The 19,123-nt window shown below is 37.7% G+C and overlaps 1 protein-coding gene across 11 annotated transcripts in view; it reads left to right on the plus strand.

Moving 5' to 3' along the window:
* The window catches only part of BTBD8 (BTB domain containing 8), a 93,769-nt gene that overhangs the window by 58,416 nt on the left and 16,230 nt on the right, over window positions 1-19,123 (plus strand). For 9 of the 11 annotated variants that reach the window (XM_086391121.1, XM_086391123.1, XM_086391127.1 and 6 more), the window contains 5 exons: window positions 3,941-4,029; window positions 4,466-4,568; window positions 16,348-16,530; window positions 17,185-17,322; window positions 18,223-18,352. In XM_086391121.1, coding sequence (XP_086247247.1) covers window positions 3,941-4,029; window positions 4,466-4,568; window positions 16,348-16,530; window positions 17,185-17,322; window positions 18,223-18,352 — 643 coding nt within the window. Of the gene's footprint in view, window positions 1-3,940; window positions 4,030-4,465; window positions 4,569-16,347; window positions 16,531-17,184; window positions 17,323-18,222; window positions 18,353-19,123 lie in introns of those variants that run through there. The other 2 variants (XM_086391122.1, XM_086391132.1) reach the window with 2 other exon arrangements.

Consider the following 19,123-nt stretch of genomic DNA (forward strand, 5'->3'; position numbering starts at 1 on the left):
AGAGAGTTCCAGAAAAGCATCTACTTCTGCTTTATTGACTATGCCAAAGCTTTTGACTATGTGGATCATAACAAACTGTGGAAAATTCTTCAAGAGATGGGAATATCAGACCACCAGACCTGCCTCCTGAGAAATCTGTACACAGATAAAGAACCAACAGTTAGAACTGGACATGGAACAACAGTCTGGTTCCAAATCAGAAAGGAGTACGTCAAGGCTGTATATTGTCACACTGCTTATTTAACTTATATGCAGAGTACATCATGTAAAATGCTGGGCTGGATGAAGTACAAGCTGTAATCAAGATTGCCAGGAGAAATATCAATAACCTCAGATATGCAGATGACACCACCCTTACGGCAAAAAGCAAAGAGGAACTGAGGAGCCTCTTGATGAAAGTGAAAGAGGAGAGTGAAAAAGCTGGCCTAAAATTCAACATTCAAAAAACTAAGATCATGGCATCTGGTCCCATCAGTTCATGGCAAATAGATGGGGAAACGATGGAAACAGTGACAGGCTTTATTTTTGGGGGCTCCAAAATCACTGCAGATGGTGACTACAGCCATGAAACTAAGAGACACTTGTGCCTTGGAAGAAAAGCCATGACCAACCTAGACAGCATATTAAAAAGCAGAGATATTACTTTGCCAACAAAGGTCCGTCTAGTCAAAGCTATGGTTTTTCCAGTAGTCATGTATGGGTGTGAGAGCTGGACCATAAACAAAGCTGAGCACCAAAGAATTGATGCTTTTGAACTGTGGTGTTGGAGAAGACTCTTGAGAGTCTCTTGGACTGCAAGGAGATAAAACCAGTCCATCCTAAAGGAAATCAGTCTTGAATACTCATTGGAAGGACTGATGCTGAATCTGAAGCTCCAGTACTTTGGCCACCGCACGTGAAGAACTGACTCATTCGAAAAGACCCTGATGCTGGGAAAGATTGAGGGCAGGAGGAGAAGGGGACGACAGAGGATGAGATGGTTGGACGGCATCACCAACTCAGTGGACATGAGTTTGAGCAAGCTCCGGGAGCTGGTGATGGACAGGAAAGCCTGTTGTGCTGCAGTCCTTGGGGTTGCAAAGAGTTGGAACTGAACTGATGGTGGAGGCATTTCTGAAGAAGCTTTTGCCCTTCTCTGAGGGCACAGTATCTTCAGAAGTACATATTTAGATACTATATATACAAATGGGCTGATTGCTGGTCTTTATTAAGTGTATAAATTCAGGTCACAACTAGTGAATGCGTACAAAAAGAAACTGAATTGTATTCACCCCAAAAGGGCAATAGATGTGCCTAGGAACATAGTCCAAAACCTGAAAATACATGGCACAGGCAGTATGTAGCACATATTAAGGCTTACCATTCAACTATGACTTAAATTAAATCCCTTACAATTATACAATGGAAGTGCCAAATAGATGCAAGGGGTTAGATCTGATAGAGTATCTGAAGAACTATGGACGGAGGTTTGTGACATTGTACAGGAGGCAGTGATTAAGACCATCCCCAAGCAAAAGAAATGCAAAAAGGCAAAATGGTTGTCTGAGGAGGCCTTACAAATAGCTATGAAAAGAAGAGAAGCCAAAGGCAAAGAGAAAGGGAAAAATATACCCATTTGAATGCAGAGTTCCAAAGAATAGCAAGGAGAGATAAGAAAGCCTTCATCAGTGATCATTGTAAACAAATAGAGGAAAACAATAGGATGAGAAAGACTAGAGATCTCTTCAAGAAAATTAGAGATACCAAGCGAACATTTCATACAAAGCTGGGCATAATAAAGGACAGAAATGATACACAACCCAACAGAAGCAGAAGATATTAAGGAGAGGTAGCAAGAATACACAGAAGAACTACACAAAAAAGACCTCCATGACCCAGATAACCACAATGGTGTCATCACTCACCTAGAGCCAGACATCCTGGAGTGCGAAGTCAAGTGGGCCTTAGGAAGCATCACTACGAACAAAGCTAGTAGAAATGATGGAATTCCAGTTGAGCTATTTCAAATCCTAAAAGATGATGCTGTGAAAGGGCTGCACTCAATATGCCAGCAAATTTGGAAACCCAGAAGTGGCCACAGGACTGGAAAAGGTCAATTTTCATTCTAATCACAAAGAAAGGCTATGCCAAAGAATGTTCAAACTCCACACAGTCACACGCATCTCACATGCTAGCAAAGGAATGCTCAAAATTCTCCAAGCCAGGCTTCAGCAGTCCATGAACTGTGAACTTCCAGATGTTCAAGCTGTGTTTAGAAAAGGCAGAGGAACCAGAGGTCAAATTGTGAACATCTGTTGGATCACTGAAAAAGCAAGAGAGTTTCAGAAAAACATCTATTTCTGCTTTATTGACTATGCCAAAGCCTTTGACTTTGTGGATCACAACAAACTGTGGAAAATTCTTCAAGTGATGGGAATACCAGACCACCTGACCTGCCTCCTGAGAAATCTGTATGCAGGTCAAGAAACAACAGTTAGAACTGGACATGGAACAACAGACTGGTTCCAAATCAGGAAAGGAGTACATCAAAGGCTGTATATTGTCACCCTGCTTATTTAACTTCTATGCAGAGTTAAAATGCAAAATGCTGTGCTGGAAATAAAGCACAAGCTGGAATCAAGATTGCCAGGAGAAATATCAATAACCTCAGATATTCAGATGACACCACCCTTATGGCAGAAAGTGAAGAACTAAAAATCCTCTTGATGACAGTGAAAGAGGAGAGTGAAAAAGCTGGCCTAAAATTCAACATTCAAAAAACTAAGATCATAGCATCCGGTCCCATCAGTTCATGGCAAATAGATGGGGAAACAATGGAAACAGTGACAGACTTTATTTTGGGGGGCTCCAAAATCACTGCAGATATGACTGCAGCCATGAAATTAAAAGACACTTGCTCCTTGGAAGAAAAGTTATGACCAACCTAGACAGCATATTAAAAAGCAGAGACCTTACTTTGCCAACAAAGGTCCGTCTAGTCAAAACTATGGTTTTTCCAGTAGTCATGTATGGATGTGAGAGTTGGAGTATAAAGAAAGCTGAGCACCAAAGAATTGATGCTTTTGAACTGTGGTGTTGGAGAAGACTCTTGAGAGTCCCCTGGACTGCAAGGAGATTCAACCAGTCCATCCTGAAGGAAATAAGTCCTGAATATTCATTGGAAGGACTGATGCTGAAGCTGAAGCTCTAATACTTTGGCCACCTGATGCAAAGAACTGACTCATTGGAAAAGACCCTTATGCTGGGAAGGATTGAAGGCTGAGGAGAAGGGTATGACAAAGAATGAGATGGTTGGATGCCATCGCCAACTCAATGGACTTGTGTTTGAGCAAGCTCCAGGAATTGGTGATGGACAGGGAAGCCCTACATGCTGCAGTCCATGGGGTCACAAAGAGTTGGACAAGACTGAGCAACTGAACTGAATTAAACTGACTGACTGAGGTTTAATACGAAGAACAGTGAGTTTTTCAATACTTGTGTCTACATTTTATTTATTTATTGTTTTAGTTCATTACTTCTGTATATGTACTTTTTAAAATATGTTCATATAATCATGATCTAATTAAATTCTGTCATTTTGCCTGAGGTCAGTGTAGGATCTCCCATTGCACATGTACTTACATTTCTACTTTAGGAAGCAGATTAGACCCTATGGTTGTGTTGCATTGTGATGTGCTAGGAATTATTATACTACATTTAGTCTAGAAAATATTTATGCTAAAAGAAATTAGAATAAAAACTGTTCATTCTGGCAGCTAAAAGAACTCAAATGCTATTAAAAAAAAGGTTATCAGTGATACTTAATTTTAAAAGAATAAATACTTTTGTATTACATATATTTATTCTGTAGTTTAGGTATATAAATCAGATCATTTTTATGAACCACTTTTAGCCTTATAAGTTGATAAAGAGTAAATGTAGTGTTTTCTGTCAATTTTAGCCTGTTTCCAGAAGGTTGGCATCTATATTAGAATGCCTGATTATTGCTCATTCAGTTGGAGTGGAAAGTCTTTTTGCTGACTGCATGAAGTAAGTGATCTGAAATAGTACTGATACTATTGATTTAGGGGTTTTGTTTTTCCATTCTCCTAAGTTTCTGGGAAATTTTAGACTTGGCCTATTTTCTTAAGCACAATGTAAATAGCTTAATGCTCTACTAGTAACAACAATTGAGAAGAAGTATTGACTTAGATATTACTCAAGATGCTTGGGATCGACTTTTTTAGCTGAACCATGGTTACTTACATTAAAATCCATGCACATAACCCAAAGTGCGTTTAAAATATGTGTTTACAGAAAAGGAAACATACTTAAGTCCATTACAGCACTCACAAAATTAACTGTTAGGGTTAGTTAAAACATACATATTTAAAATTTATATCATTGAAAACCAAAATATTATTGAATATATTATAATGAAAAATATTTTCATTTCTTTAACTTGAGATTCTTTTATTTTCAATAGGTGGATTGTAAAGCACTTTGCAAGGTTTTGGTCTGAAAGAAGCTTTGCAAATGTACCTCCTGAGATTCAGAAAAGTTGTTTTAATATGTTGATTCATTCTTTAGTAAGTATAACCTGAATACTTTGTGTTTGTCATCAAAAAGTTTACTCAATTTTATATAAGTACTTTCTCAGTGTTTTAAATACACAAGTAAAATTGTGTTACAAAAACAAGATGAAAGAGCCAATTCCAGATAACCCAGAACCAATTCTCAGAACCTGTCTTTAAGACTGTTCCTCCATACCAAATGGAGAATTCAATCAGAGAAGCATAATCACTAGAAAGTATATATTTGTTGATGAACAAAAGGGGCAAGGGGCATTGTCTCCGTAATATGTACCTCCACTTACTAAGGTAGTTTAGGGGACGACACTGAAACAGCGGCACCATTCTCCAAGAGGTGGCAGATTAATTACATGCCTTTCATCATGGCAAAGGCAGTGTTTCTGGTAAAACTGCCGTCCATGGACTTACTGCCTTTTTCACCACTGTACTATTCTACACAGCATCATTTCTGACTAAAAAACTCACTTCACTGCAAATGAAGTGCAGCAGTGGGCCCGTGTTTACCAGTTTCACCTGTCCTAGCATCGCCCTGTCACCCTGAAGCAGCGGGCTTGAGAACATGGAGGAATGGCCTTTTGAAGACTTGGTTGCAGTGCAGCCAGGTGGCAGAGCCTTGTAGGACTGGTGCAGTGTCCTCCAGGAGGTTGTATATGCTCTAAATCAGTTTTTGATTTATTGTGCTGTTTCTTGACATAACTAGGATCCACAAGTCCAGAAGTCAAGGTGTGGAAGTGAAAGTGGCTTCACGTGTAATTATTCTTCGTGATCCACTACCAAAATTTTTGCTTCCCGTCTCTGAAACTTTAGGATCTGCTGGTCTAGAGGTCTTAGTTCCAAAGAGATAAATGCTTCTACCTGAGGACACACATGATACCATTGAAGTGGAAGTTGGGACTGCCTCCTTATGGCCACCGTGTAAATCAACAGATAGAGAAGAGGAATTCTTGTTAGATTGAGCCTATTAGGGAAGAATTGGGTTGATACTATATAATGTGGGTAAGGAAGAGTACATCCGGAATGCAGTACTCCCCTGTCTTGTGATTAAATCAGTTAAAAACCCCAATTTAAATAGCACTTCAGGAATAAAAGTTTGGGCCACCTTACCAGATAAAAGAGTTATAAATAGCATAGGTACTTGTTGAGGGCAAAGGAAACATGGAATGATTGTGGGAAAAGGTAATTATAAATACTCGGTATGACCACGTGACCAGGTTCAGAAATGAGCATTGTAGTAGTTGTGATATAAACATATTGATTCCCACCTGTTTTTTTTTTTTGGCTGTGCTGGGTCTTCATTGCTACATGTGGGCTTCCTCTAGTTGTGGTGAGTGGGGCTGCTGTTTAGTTGTGGTGCATGGGCTCCTTATTGCAATGGCTTCTCTTGTTGCACAGCACGGGCTCTAAGTTCTTGGGCTCAGTGGTTGCTGCTCATGGGCTCTAGAGCACAGGTGCAGTGGTTGTGACACACAGGCTTAATTGCTGGGAAGCATGTGCAATCTTCCCAGACCAGGGATTGAATTCGTGTCCCCTGCATTGGCAGGAGGATTTTTAACCACCAGGGAAATCCTCATTTCCCCTTTTTATATGAATGTTTTTGTATATATTAACCAAGTATTTTTGTTTTCTACCACTGTCTCATTCCCCTACCATTTAATATAAGACATGTTAATAATAGTTAATTTTATATATCTTAGTATCTCAGGATACCAAGGGGAAGTTTGGATCAGTTTGAAGAACGTGAACATCACCCAAAGGCAAAACAAGAGACTTTGTTTCCTATTTTAGGGAAAGCGTTAGCATATTTGTTGTATAGTTGTATTTGTCAGGCTTTAGCATGACTTTCTGTCTCCATTTAGGAGTTAACTATGATTTAAAGAAATTGTATGGGTACCTAATTAACAAGGGATGGACTGTGGTGTCTCTGCAGTATGTCAGCTTGGTTAGAATAAACTGTGCTTCCCAGAATTTCCTTCTTTGCACTGCTTCACTTTGCTCCCTATCCTCTTTGCTTTCTCTTACCCCTGGGCCAGGGACATGTTTAGCTCTGTGATGAAGGGTCCTAGCATCTCCTGAAGGACACTCATTGCATCCAGGTTGGAGGCAGTGAGACCTGAAATGAGCCCATCCATGTGGGTTATAGCGTGTGCTCTTGGGTGTCAGCTTGTCCTTATCCCTCCATCATCCCTTCTCAACTGCTTTCCCTGTGGACTTCAAACTACATCATCATATACAAAGATTGCTCAGCCAGCTCCCATAATAGCATACGGTCAAATCCCTTTAATAATACTTTATATATATATGTATGTGTGTATATATATATACCAGAGAAGGCAATGGCACCCCACTCCAGTACTCTTGCTTGGAAAATCCCATGGACGGAGGAGCCTGGTGGGCTATACAGTCCATGGGGTCGCTAAGAGTCAGACACGACTGAGCGACTTCACTTTCACTTTTCACTTTCATGCATTGGAGAAGGAAAAGGCAACCCACTCCAGTGTTCTTGCCTGGAGAATCCCAGGGACGGGGGAGCCTGGTGGGCTGCCGTCCATGGGGTCTCACAGAGTCAGATACGACTGAAGCGACTTAGCAGCAGCAGCATATATATATACACACCTCTTAGTGGTTCTGTTTCTATGTTGAACCATGAACAGTATGTCATACTGGGTTATATAGAAGATGATATCTAAATCTAACTAAAGAAATAAGTTCAGGCCATCAGCTGATGAGATACCACTGTAAAAAGTAAATCTAAATCTGTTTTATGAAGGACTTTATAGTTTTGTTACTTAATGTTTTGCATCATTTGGTATAATTGTTCTGCAGTTTGTGGGTCTTCTGCTCAGCAGCTCTATGGTGGGGTTAATGGCAACCTCCTCCAAGAGTGCTTTTGCCATATGCTCTATGATCCAGGTCTGCTGCACCCAGAGCCCCTGCCCCTGAGGCAAGCCACTACTGACCCATATTGCCACAGAAGACATTCAGACACTCAAAGGCAGGTCTGGCTCAGTCTCTGTGGGGTCTCTGGGTCCTGGTACACAAAAGGTTTTATTTGAGCCCTCCTAGTATCTCTGGTGCGTATGGGGTTTGATTCTAAACGTGATTTCACCCCTCCTACCATCTTGCTGGAGCTTCTACTTTGCCCTTGGACGTGCTGTATCTTCTTTTGGTGGGATCCAACATTCTCCTGTCAATGATTGTTCAGCAGCTCGGTGTAATTTTGGAGCTCTCACAGAAGATGAGCGCATGTCCTCCTACTCTGCCATGTTGTTTTTAAAAAAACAAGAACTATTTTTGAGCTATTTCAAATCCTAAAAGATGATGCTGTGAAAGTGCTGCACTCAGTATGCCAGCAAATTTGGAAAACTCAGCAGTGGCCACAGAACTGGAAAAGGTCAGTTTTCATTCCAATCCCAAAGAAAGGCAATGCCAAAGAATGTTCAAACTACTGCACAGTTGCATTCATCTCACACGCTAGTAAAGTAATGCTCAAAATTCTGCAAGCCAGGCTTCACCAGTCCATGAACTATGAATTTCCAGATGTTCAAGCTGGATTTAGAAAAGACAGAGGAACCAGAGATCAAATTGCCAACATCCTTTGGATCATTGAAAAAGCAAGAGAGTTCCAGAAAAACATCTACTTCTGCTTTATTGGCTATGCCAAAGCTTTTGACTGTGTGGGTCACAACAAACTGGAAAATTCTTCAAGAGGTGAGAATACCAGACCACCTGACCTGCTTCCTGAGAAATCTGTGTGCAGGTCAAAAAGCAACTGGACACAAAAGCACAGACTGGTTCCAAATGGGGAAAGGAGTATGTCAAGGCTATATATTGTCACCCTGCTTATTTAACTTCTATGCAGAGTTAAAAGCAAAATGCTGTGCTGGAAATAAAACACAAGCTGGAATCAAGATTGCCGGGAGAAATATCAATAACCTCAGATATGCAGATGACACCACCCTTATGGCAGAAAATGAAGAAGAACTAAAGAGCCTCTTGATGAAAGTGAAAGAGGAGACTGAAAAATCTGGCTTACAGCTCAGCATTCATAAACCTAAGATCATGGCATCTGGTCCCATCACTTCATGGCAAATAGACGGTGAAACAATGGAAACAGTGACAGACTTTATTTTGGGGCTCCAAAATCACTGCAGATGGTGACTGCAGCCATGAAATTAAAAGACGCTTGCTCCTTGGAAGAAAAGCTATGACCTAGCTAGACAGAATATTAAAAAGCAGAGACATTACTTTGCCAACAAAGGTCCGTCTAGTCAAAGCTATGGTTTTTCCAGTAGTCATGTATGGATGTGAGAGTTGGACTATAAAGAAAGCTGAGCACCAGAGAATTGATGCTTTTGAACTGTGGTGTTGGAGAAGACTCTTGAGAGTCCCTTGGACAGCAAGGACATCCAACCAGTCCACCCTAAAGGAAATCAGTCCTGCATATTCATTGGAAGGACTGATGCTGAAGCTGAAGCTCCAATACTTGGCCACCTGATGCAAAGAACTGTCTCACTTGAAAAGGCTCTGATGATGGGAAAGATTGAAGACAGGAGAACGGGACGATAGAGGATGAGATGGTTGGATGGCATCACCAACTCGATGAACATGAGTTTGACTTGAGCAAGCTCTAGGAGTTGGCGATGGACAGGGAAGCCTGTCATGCTGCAGTCCATGGGGCTGCAAAGAGTGTGACACAACTGAGCGACTGAATTGAACTGACTGATTTTGTATTAGTTTCTTTAGTCATTGAATAGTTAATCTCTATTCATGAAGGCAAATAAATGGCCCAGTTGTAATTCAGTTCAATAGAAGTAAAAATGTCATTTATTACTATTGCAACTATTATTATTATTTAGTGGATTTTTAAAGGACCTCTGTGGTTCAAAGTATACTTTTTATTTTTTGAAATCATGTATAACATAGGTACTATTACCTCCATTTTGTATATGAAAAAACGAATCAGAAAGGTTAATGCTTTATTCACATTCACAGTGTTGGTAAATGACAAAGCCAGGTATTAAAACCAATTGCTGCCATTCTAAAGGTAATATAATAGATGTTCAACATGGGCAAAGAAGCTTTTTTTGGAAGTGTGGGCCCTGACTTCAAGGAACTCACAAATCTCTGGAAGAATAGGCACTTAAATAATGATGCAAAGTACAAGTTAGACTATGATGAATATGAACATTAAGTTCCATGTGAGTCTTATTTACCTTTGTAGCGCCAGCCTTAGGGTAATGCCTAGAACATTGTAGGTACTTGGTATATATTGATAGGTAAATAAATGAATAAGTATAGTTTATAATTCAGGTATATACATGGAATTACAGAAGTAAAAAACAACTGATTCTGATTAGAAGGATAGAAGTAACATGAGATGAACCGGAAGATAGAAGACAGTTTCAAAATTAAAAAGTATGTTAGGGCATTCCTGACAGAATTTTAAAATGTGACCATGGCCCTGGAGACCAAGCAGTGCCAATATTGTGTTGTAACTAAAATAATGAGAGAAGATGAGTCTGGGGAGAGGCTAAGGCCAGATTGGGAGGGATCTTAACTGACTGTCTCAATAAGTTTTTTTTTTTTAAACAAGTGTTAAGTATATTTGAAGAATAAGCTCTTCATACTGTGCCTCTCCCTCTCCTACAATATTTTATTTTGGTTTTATAGCTCTAATCAGTTTCTTGTAAGCTTTGTAAATCCTTGATTTTTCCTTTTAAGACATATAAAAATGACCATCAGAACAACCAAACATTCCATATGATTAAAAGCCTTTTGACATCACAGTGATTACAATGAAAATGTAAACTTTTGTCTTTCTTTGTGGATATTCAAACCTTAATGTAATCTTCATATTTTATTATATAAATAAAATATATTTGCTTTTTTTTAATAAAATAGAATATTTTTAATTTTTTCAAATTAAAATTTAAAATATGTTATCCAGAAAAATGAAAGGTTAAGCAGTTTTCTTTTCTTTGGCTCTAATACAGTTCAATGGCAGGGACATTACTCCATCAGTAATGTGCCAAACACTGTCCTATACCAGTGGAGGTAAGAATGTGCTGCATTGGACTATTTACGGAGAATTTTTTTTTAATTTTAATATGAGGGACTTCTTCTTGGTCACTATGTTGCAGTTCGGTAAGAAACGGCTGCTCCCTCCTACCAAGTACAAACTGTTGCTTTGGGGAAGAAGAGACAGCAGGGTAGAGAAGTGAGTAGAAGGAGAAAGGTGTGTGTTAGGGCTTCTGACTACTTGAGCTATTTCAAAGCATGATTAAATTTTCTGTTTCAAATGTTTTGTTTAAGCCTTTTTTTAAAAAAGCAAATTATGAATCATTCTTAAATATAGAAAAATTGAAACAAAAATAGTTACTGGGGTAAAACTGAAGGGGTGTATGTGTGTGTGTGTGTGTGTGTATATACATATATAAAATGCTGTTAGTCCTAAGACCAAAAGATAACTGAAGGCTATTTAATTGACACAGTATCAAAAGAATTAAATAGTATGAGTCAGTGTTTATTCAGTATATGATGTTAGGACAACAACCAGGAATTTTGCTGCAAAAAAGCTGGATCTATATATCACATCCTGGTATGCCGGTATACATTCCAAATGGATCAAAGATTTGAAAGTAAAGAAAATGAGGCCATTAAAATACTACAGTAAGCCCTGGAAGAATTAGTTTATAACCTCATCAGGGCAGTGAGGATACAAAATTTAGAAGCTGTAAAATAATTTAGTTCCATAAAAATGCAAAATTTCTATATATTAAAAATTATCATCAGTTCAGTTCAGTTCATTTCAGTCGCTCAGTCATGTCCGACTCTTTGCAACCCCATGGACTGCAGCTCACCAGGCCTCCCTGTCCATCACTAACCCCCTGAGTTTACTCAAACTCATGTCCATTGAGTTGGTGATGCCATCCAACCATCTCATCCTCTACAAAATCAAAAGGCAAAAGACCGTTTATATCATACTCTTACTCTAATTTTTCTTTTACAGAGAGTTCCTACCAGTTGATTTTTTAAAAATAGCTAAATGTAGCATAAGATTAGGTAGTTCACAAAGCAAATACATTGCCTCTTATTTGATGAACAGTCCTCAACTTCATTTAAGAGAAATGGACATTAAAATTACAGTGTCTCGACTTCCCTGGTGGTCCAATGGCTATGACTCCATGCTCCCAATGCAGGGCACCCAGGTTCAATCACTGGTCAGGGAACTAGATCCCACATGCTGCAGCTAAGACCCAGTGCAACCAAATAAATACATTTTTAAAAAAATTACAGTGTCAGACCATATTCTATAAATGCATATCTATCTATCAATTTAGTAGGGAGCAAAATAAAGGAAATTTGTACTATTTTAACAAGGATGTAGGAAAGAAGTACTCCATTCCTGGAAAGGGAATATATTGGTACAATTTTTGCTGTGTTTTTCAAACTTTTTTGACTGACCCAGAGCAAGTTCTTTTTATATTATAACCCAGTACACTCACACATGTAGAACTGAAACAAGTTTCCAAAATGAATACATACCATATTAAATACGATGTTCTGATATTTTATATTTTTCTCCTTTCTCTTTCTTGTTTTCTAATGCTGATTGTAAGCCACTAAATATATTTCTCTAGGTTGCTAGGGGAGAAAACTACAGTTTGGAAAACAGCACTGCGTTGAATATGTGCTAGCAATGTTTATATCCTTCTGGTGCCCCACCTCCTGTCCTCTTGACCCATGTGTGTTCAGCCATTTGCTGCAGCGTGCAGCTGCACGCAGGTGTGACCTGAAAACACTTTCCTCAGCCACATCACACATACTTCTCACTTCCTGTTCTGAGGCTTCACCGCTGCTCCACCCCGGGTACCCACAGTTATGCAAACCGTGAAAGGGAATATACCAGGGCACAAACCTTGACCAACAGGAGACGGGAACCAGTAACTAAGTATATCCCTGATCTAGCCCTTTAGGTGAATAATTCAAATTGTATTCTCTGTAGCTCTTCAGGGGATACCAAGCAAGACTGATCCCCTGTTGCCCGCAACAACAATTGCTATATATTATTGCTTCTCAAACTGTATATACAAACACTTCAGGATCAGGAATTCCTTGGCGGTCCAGTGGTTAGGACTCCATGCTTCCACTGCAAGGGACACAGGATTCAATCCCTGGTTGGGGAGCTGAGATCCTACATGCAGCATGGCACAGCCAAAAAAAAAAAAAAACCACTTCAGAGTCTTGGTCAAATGTAGATTCTAAATCAGTAAGTCAGGGGTGGAGCCTGAGATTCTGCATTTCTAACAAGCTTCAGGTGATGGGTATTGCGGATCACACTTTTGTTAGCAATCAGCTAGGAAACATATCCTTCCATTGACTTTCTCTCCTTCCCTATTTCACTCTCTTGGGATCACTGGCATCCAAGCCTATTCCTTAGGCTCAGTTATTAGGCAGTTCCTAGATAAGACTAGTATTGATCCAGCAATATTGACCCAGCATATTAATTTTATCCCATAGATATATTTACATTCATGTGAAATAATGTTATCTACATGGTTCTTCATTACAACATTGTAATAGCAAAAACTGGAAACAACATAAATATCTACAAGTAGAGGTCTGGTTGTATCTTATGTCCATATTAGGGACTGTTCTGTAGATGTTGAAATAATAATAAGGCTCTTTATATTCTGATAACAAAAATATTTAAGGTGTACGCTCAGTATAAAAGCAAAGTACAGAGTACTGTGCATATTAATGCCTCCATTTGAGGAAAATGAGGGAAAAATTACCTTTTTTATTTGTTATACATAAGATAACTCGGGAAAAATACAGAAAATAAGTAATATTGATTGGGACAAGGGAAAATAGGTGGCTCGGGACAGGAGTGGGAGACTTCTTAGTAATGCCTTTTATATATTGTTGAAATTTGAACCATGTAACTATTGAATTTAAAATTTTATGTTTGATCTAGCAGTATATTACATTTCCTTCCTTCTTTGAACCTCAAGCTACTCTTAACATTTAATATTATTATATATTCAGATCAGTGTGGAATAAGATGACATACCATCTGTTAGCATTTATGTCCATATTTTAGTTTTCCAATAAATTTCAAGCTAAATTATGACAACTATACATCTATATTTTTTAAAAAGATTACTGTCAGAGCACATAACATTATGAATATAGTAAGCATTTAATAGATACCTGCCAAGTTTATTTGATTATACTTGTCTCTAATACTAGAACAGTCCCTATAATAGAACAAATTTGGTTTATTGCCTAAAACTCTTAGTAATTGCACAATTACTCAGGAAGTCATCAGTGGAGGAAAGGATAACAGTAAATTATAATAAATATGTAAATTTTTTAAAGACTTGAATTATAGCATATTACAATTTTTTTTACTCTAAATAAAGCAGGGGAAGTATATAATATGTTTTGAAAGAATTCTTAGTAAATGGGTGAAATTTTTAAAGTTTTGATGTTCAAAGTTTAAACTTAATTTAGCTTAAGAATTCACTTACAGACTCTAAGTCTCTGATGTGCTTAGAGATCAATAAACATTTGAGTGTCTGCTATGACCCTGTTCTATACTAGGCCCTGTGGATACAATGATGTGTAAAAGGAATCTGGTGTAGGTGTAGAGATCAGGGAAAATTTCCAGGTTTTCTAGTTATTTATTGCTGTGTAGCAAATCACCCCAAAACTAAGTGGCTTTAAACTATTGATAAAATTTATTCTCCTCTTGAGAAACCTGTTATTTATGTCAGGAAGCAACAGTTAGAACTGGACATAGAACAATAGACTGGTTCCAAATAGGAAAAGGAGTACGTCAAGGCTGAGTATTGTCACCCTGCTTATTTAACTTATATGCAGAGTACATCATGAGAAATGCTGGGCTGGAGGAAGCACAAGCTGGAATCAAGATTGCCAGGAGAAATATCAATAACCTCAGATATAAAGAAGACATACCCTTATGACAGAAAGCGAAGAGGAATTAAAAAGCCTCTTGATGAAAGTGAAAAAGGAGAGTGAAAAAGTTGGCTTAAAGCTCAACATTCAGAAAATGAAGATCATGGCATCTGGTCCCATCACTTCATGGCAAATAGATGGGGAAACAGTGGAAACAGTGGCAGACTTTATTTTTGGGGGCTCCAAAATCACTGCAGATGGTGATTGCAGCCATGAAATTAAAAGACGCTTACTCCTTGGAAGGAAAGTTATGACCAACCTAGACAGCATATTAAAAAGCAGAGACATTACTTTCTCAACAGAGGTCCATCTAGTCAAGGCTATGGTTTTTCCAGTGGTCATGTATGGATGTGAGAGTTGGACTGTGAAGAAAGCTGAGCGCCAAAGAATTGATGCTTTTGAACTGTGGTGTTGGAGAAGACTCTTGAGAGTCCCTTGGACTGCAAGGAGATCCAACCAGTCCATCCTAAAGGAGACCAGTCCTGGGTGTTCATTGGAAGGACTGATGTTGAAGCTGAGACTTCAGTACTTTGGCCACCTGATGCGAAGAGCTGACTCATTTGAGAAGACCCTGATGCTGGGAGGGATTGGGGGCAGGAGGAGAAGGGGACGACAGAGGATGAGATGGCTGAATGGCATCACCAACTCGATGGACATGAGTTTGGGTAACTCCGGGGGTTGGTGATGGACAGGGAGGCCTGACGTGCTGTGGTTCATGGGGCCGCAAAGAGTCGGACACAACTGAGCAACTGAACTGAACTGAACTGAATTCTCTGTGAGTCGACTGGGTGATTTTTTTGCATATCTTGCCTGAGCTCAGTCCTGAGTCTGCTTTCAGCTGATGGCCAAGTTGGAGGCTGGGCCTCCTGCACCCTTGGGCTTTCTTACCAGGCTTCTTTTTGGCTTTGTGGTCCCAGAACCAAGAAGGTAAAGATACAGGCTACAAGGGTATTTGAGATCTAGGCTCTGAAACTTGCACAATATCTTTGTTTGTGCCAGCAAGTGAACTAGCTAGTTTAGAATCAAGGGATGAGGAGTCAAGTCCACCTCTTGAAGAGCTGAGCTACAAAGAATTTGTGGCTATGTTTTTCAGTCTACTACAATTGATCAGATAACTATTTATTCAGTAAATAGGTATGTTCTATTTAAGGATTGTTTAAGAATTAAAAATGAAATGAATAAAATACAGTAATTTATAAGTTGCCATTTTTTCGTTTTCCTTGGAGCACATGGTATTTGTGAATTGTCATTCCATTTTTTTCATAGAGATAAATATTCATAATATTCTTTCCTATGGTGTAAAAATGAATCATTATTAAATAAATAAAATATAAAAAGAGTCTTAGGAAGAAGCAAGTCACTTGGATTTGGAAGTGATTTTTACCCTTTCTAAATTTGTAATAAAGAACATGTATTTTATAGTCAGAAAAGAAATAATACTGTGTCAGTGTATCTCCATGCAGCTATGAATATCTGTAAGCACAGAAATTAATTCAGTAGTGAAAAATCTCAGGGAAGTCAGGCTTTTCTTTGTAGTTATTTTGTAACTTTGCTCTCATGTTTCTTTTAACTTTGCTTTAAAGGTGATTTGTTTCCAGCTCAAAGTTTGCCCTTTTAGGATAATTTTGAATGAATGAATAAATATGTAAAGCTAATGACAAAGATATTAGCTATCTGGAATTTTGGTTTTTTTGCAGGAAGCATCACAAGAAAATGAAAGTATTTAATTTGCTTGAAAAGTTTTTTTTATGAGCAGTAATCTAACTTTTTCCCCCAATATTTTCAAAATTATAAGAATGATAAGAATGCTGCTTTTCTTCTGATGGAAAGTGACAGGCTAATCGTCAGTTTACCCAGAGTGAAGTGGACAGAGTCAGCATTGATCATGGCATCTCAGCTCCAAGAAGAATGCATTGCATTTATTATAGAAAATTTCTCCAAGATCATTCAAAGTGAAAATTTTGCTCTTCTCTTACAGGTACTATGTCTAAAATTATATCCTATATTTAGTCCCATCTTTGTGTTTTGATTATAATTATGTAAGAGTTTTCAAATGCAGGCTCCCTTTGATTAAATTAGTATGACTTAAGTAAATTCCATACCAGATGGCATGTTTGCCTAGGATTTAGGGCAGTGATGGACAGGATTTTTGGCTCATATGTAAGATAATGAAGGGAGGAAGGGACAGGTTGGAGTGCCCTGGCAAGGCACAGTGTAACTATAGCCAACTCCAGTCCTCAGTCAGCTAAGCCGTACTTTAGAAATTGAAGTCATAAAGATGTTTTGAGCAGTAATACAATTATGGTCCATGAAAAATTCTCTGTCTTACTGGGACCCACATTCTCTAAATTTAGTTACTAAAGGACTTTTATTACTTATTTCTAGGCTCTGTCTTAGTACTGTTTTGGCTCTTAAGAAGTGTGTGTGTGTGTGCACACGCAGATATTTTTAACAGAGGAAAGGGTTTAGTATAATATTTATTATTATAATTATAATAATTATATTATTATTAACAGAAGAAATAAGTTTTCTGATTGAATTCATACAACCAGTTATGAATGGCCAGATGCATGCCAGACTTCCACATTTCTTACACATATTCCTATTATATGTCAATTTCTGTGTTTTATAGTCACAAGCAATGAGTAGCACATCTGATCTGTTGGACAAAATTTTTAAAGCTGTTGAAGAAAACATTACCACTGAGAATAGTTGCTCGCTTCTTATGGCTCTGGACACATTACTGAACTCTGACAGTACAAAAGAAATGGTATTAAATATCATAAAAATTAATTAAAATTATGAAATATTTAAAGTATTATAAGATTTTTAAATATATACATATTTTAAATGTTGCATGATTCATTAAAACTAAGTGTTTGATACCTGGGGGTTGGTTATAGTCTGAAGTTTTATGTATATTTGGGATTTCTTGTCATGCATAATTTTAAAAATTTCATTTACCTCTAAATGGACTTACTATAATTATAGAAGTTTAGAAATTTAGAAGTTTGGCTGGCTAATTCTAAGCATAGTTTGGTAGCAATATTAATTGGTACAGCGTAACTTTAGTATTTCTCCCCAGTCTCTCCATTAAATTTCCTAAATATAAAACTTAAAGAATTTTAAAGGATGTTTTAGAGTTTTAATCATCAGTATCTTTTAATTTTATAATATATTTTTTAATTCCTTTTTGTTTTAAGGAAAAAATCAGTTAAAGTTGGATTGACTGGGAAAAGGCAAAATTAAAATATATTTTATTTTTAAACAATTCATGAATGGTAATAAATAAGCTAATTGCAAATATTGACAATTTTTCAACAAGAATGACAAAAAATTGTCATCATATTTATTATTACTGCATAGGATATTTGACCTTGTAATGTCATAGTTGATTTGAAAAGGATGTGGAAGGTATTTATATAAAGGTTATTGGTAGTTTAAAACAGTGGTTAAAAGGACAAGAGTGAAAGAGTAAGGTTCGTGTTCACTATAAAATTCTGTTATTGAAGAGTAAGCCTTCATAAATAACTTGTACCCTACGATCTTAAAAATCTAAGTGATGACATCATTGATCTAGCTTAGGAGTAAGTAGATTCGGAAAGGAATAATGACTGGTTGCTATGACAATGTGGCTCTCACCAGCTGCTGATTTGTTGCCTGAACACAGGGTTTTACGTGCAAGATCCAGGCTCTGCGTGATAAGCTGTGGATCTTCCTGGTTCAGTCTTTCTATGCTGTTCGTCACACAGAAAGCTGGAAGCTGATGAGCACAGATGATCAACAGAAAATCCAAGCAGGTATGTTAGCCTTGAGATTTTTTATTCCTATAATTGTGACAAGGGATGTTTTAAAGGAATTCCAGTAAGTGGTAGGGTTAACGTTTATTTGCTTCCGTTCGATAACAGCCTGCTAATTGAAACTAGTGATAGTATGTTTAGGCAGTTTTAATAAATCATGCTTTTTTTTGTTTGTTTTTTGAAAATGAAACTCATTTCCTTTATACATACATATATAATTCTACTTTGTATTAGCAAGTGTTCTAGCAAATTTGCTTAAAAGCATTCTTGTAGAGAGATTAGAAGTATAGAAAATGTAACCCATACAGAACAGATTACCAAACATACTTTCTCTCCCTTTCAAAATATATTTTTCCATAAAGCTTTTCCATCTTCTTTTGCATAAGATACCCTTCCTTGTGGTTTTGCTTAGATTAGATGGCTTTATTTCACGATCGATTGGTTCAGTGATATGATGTGTGCTATTGCGGAGTGTCCCGCAGGAGCCGCACAGTCGTCTTTGACATTTAATAGGTACCATTTGAAATGTTAGCATTAAACAAAGGAGGTATACTGCTCAGAATGTGTTCAAAATGTTACAATAGAAAATTGAGGGTGTGGAACTAAAAATGGCTTCATGACTATTTTTGGATTAAAGCAGGTACCTTAGGAAAAATATTGACAGATTCAGTAAGTTTATTTTTCAAAACATTTTAAGAGACTGTATTTTATGAAGCAAACATTTCTGTACTATAAAACATGGAAGACATATATGATATAATATATTCTTGA

Source organism: Bos grunniens, chromosome 3 (genome assembly GCF_055505025.1).
Source record: "Bos grunniens cultivar Pamir isolate PY7600 chromosome 3, Bosgru_T2T1.0, whole genome shotgun sequence".
In the NCBI taxonomy this organism is placed as follows: Eukaryota; Metazoa; Chordata; class Mammalia; order Artiodactyla; family Bovidae; genus Bos; species Bos grunniens.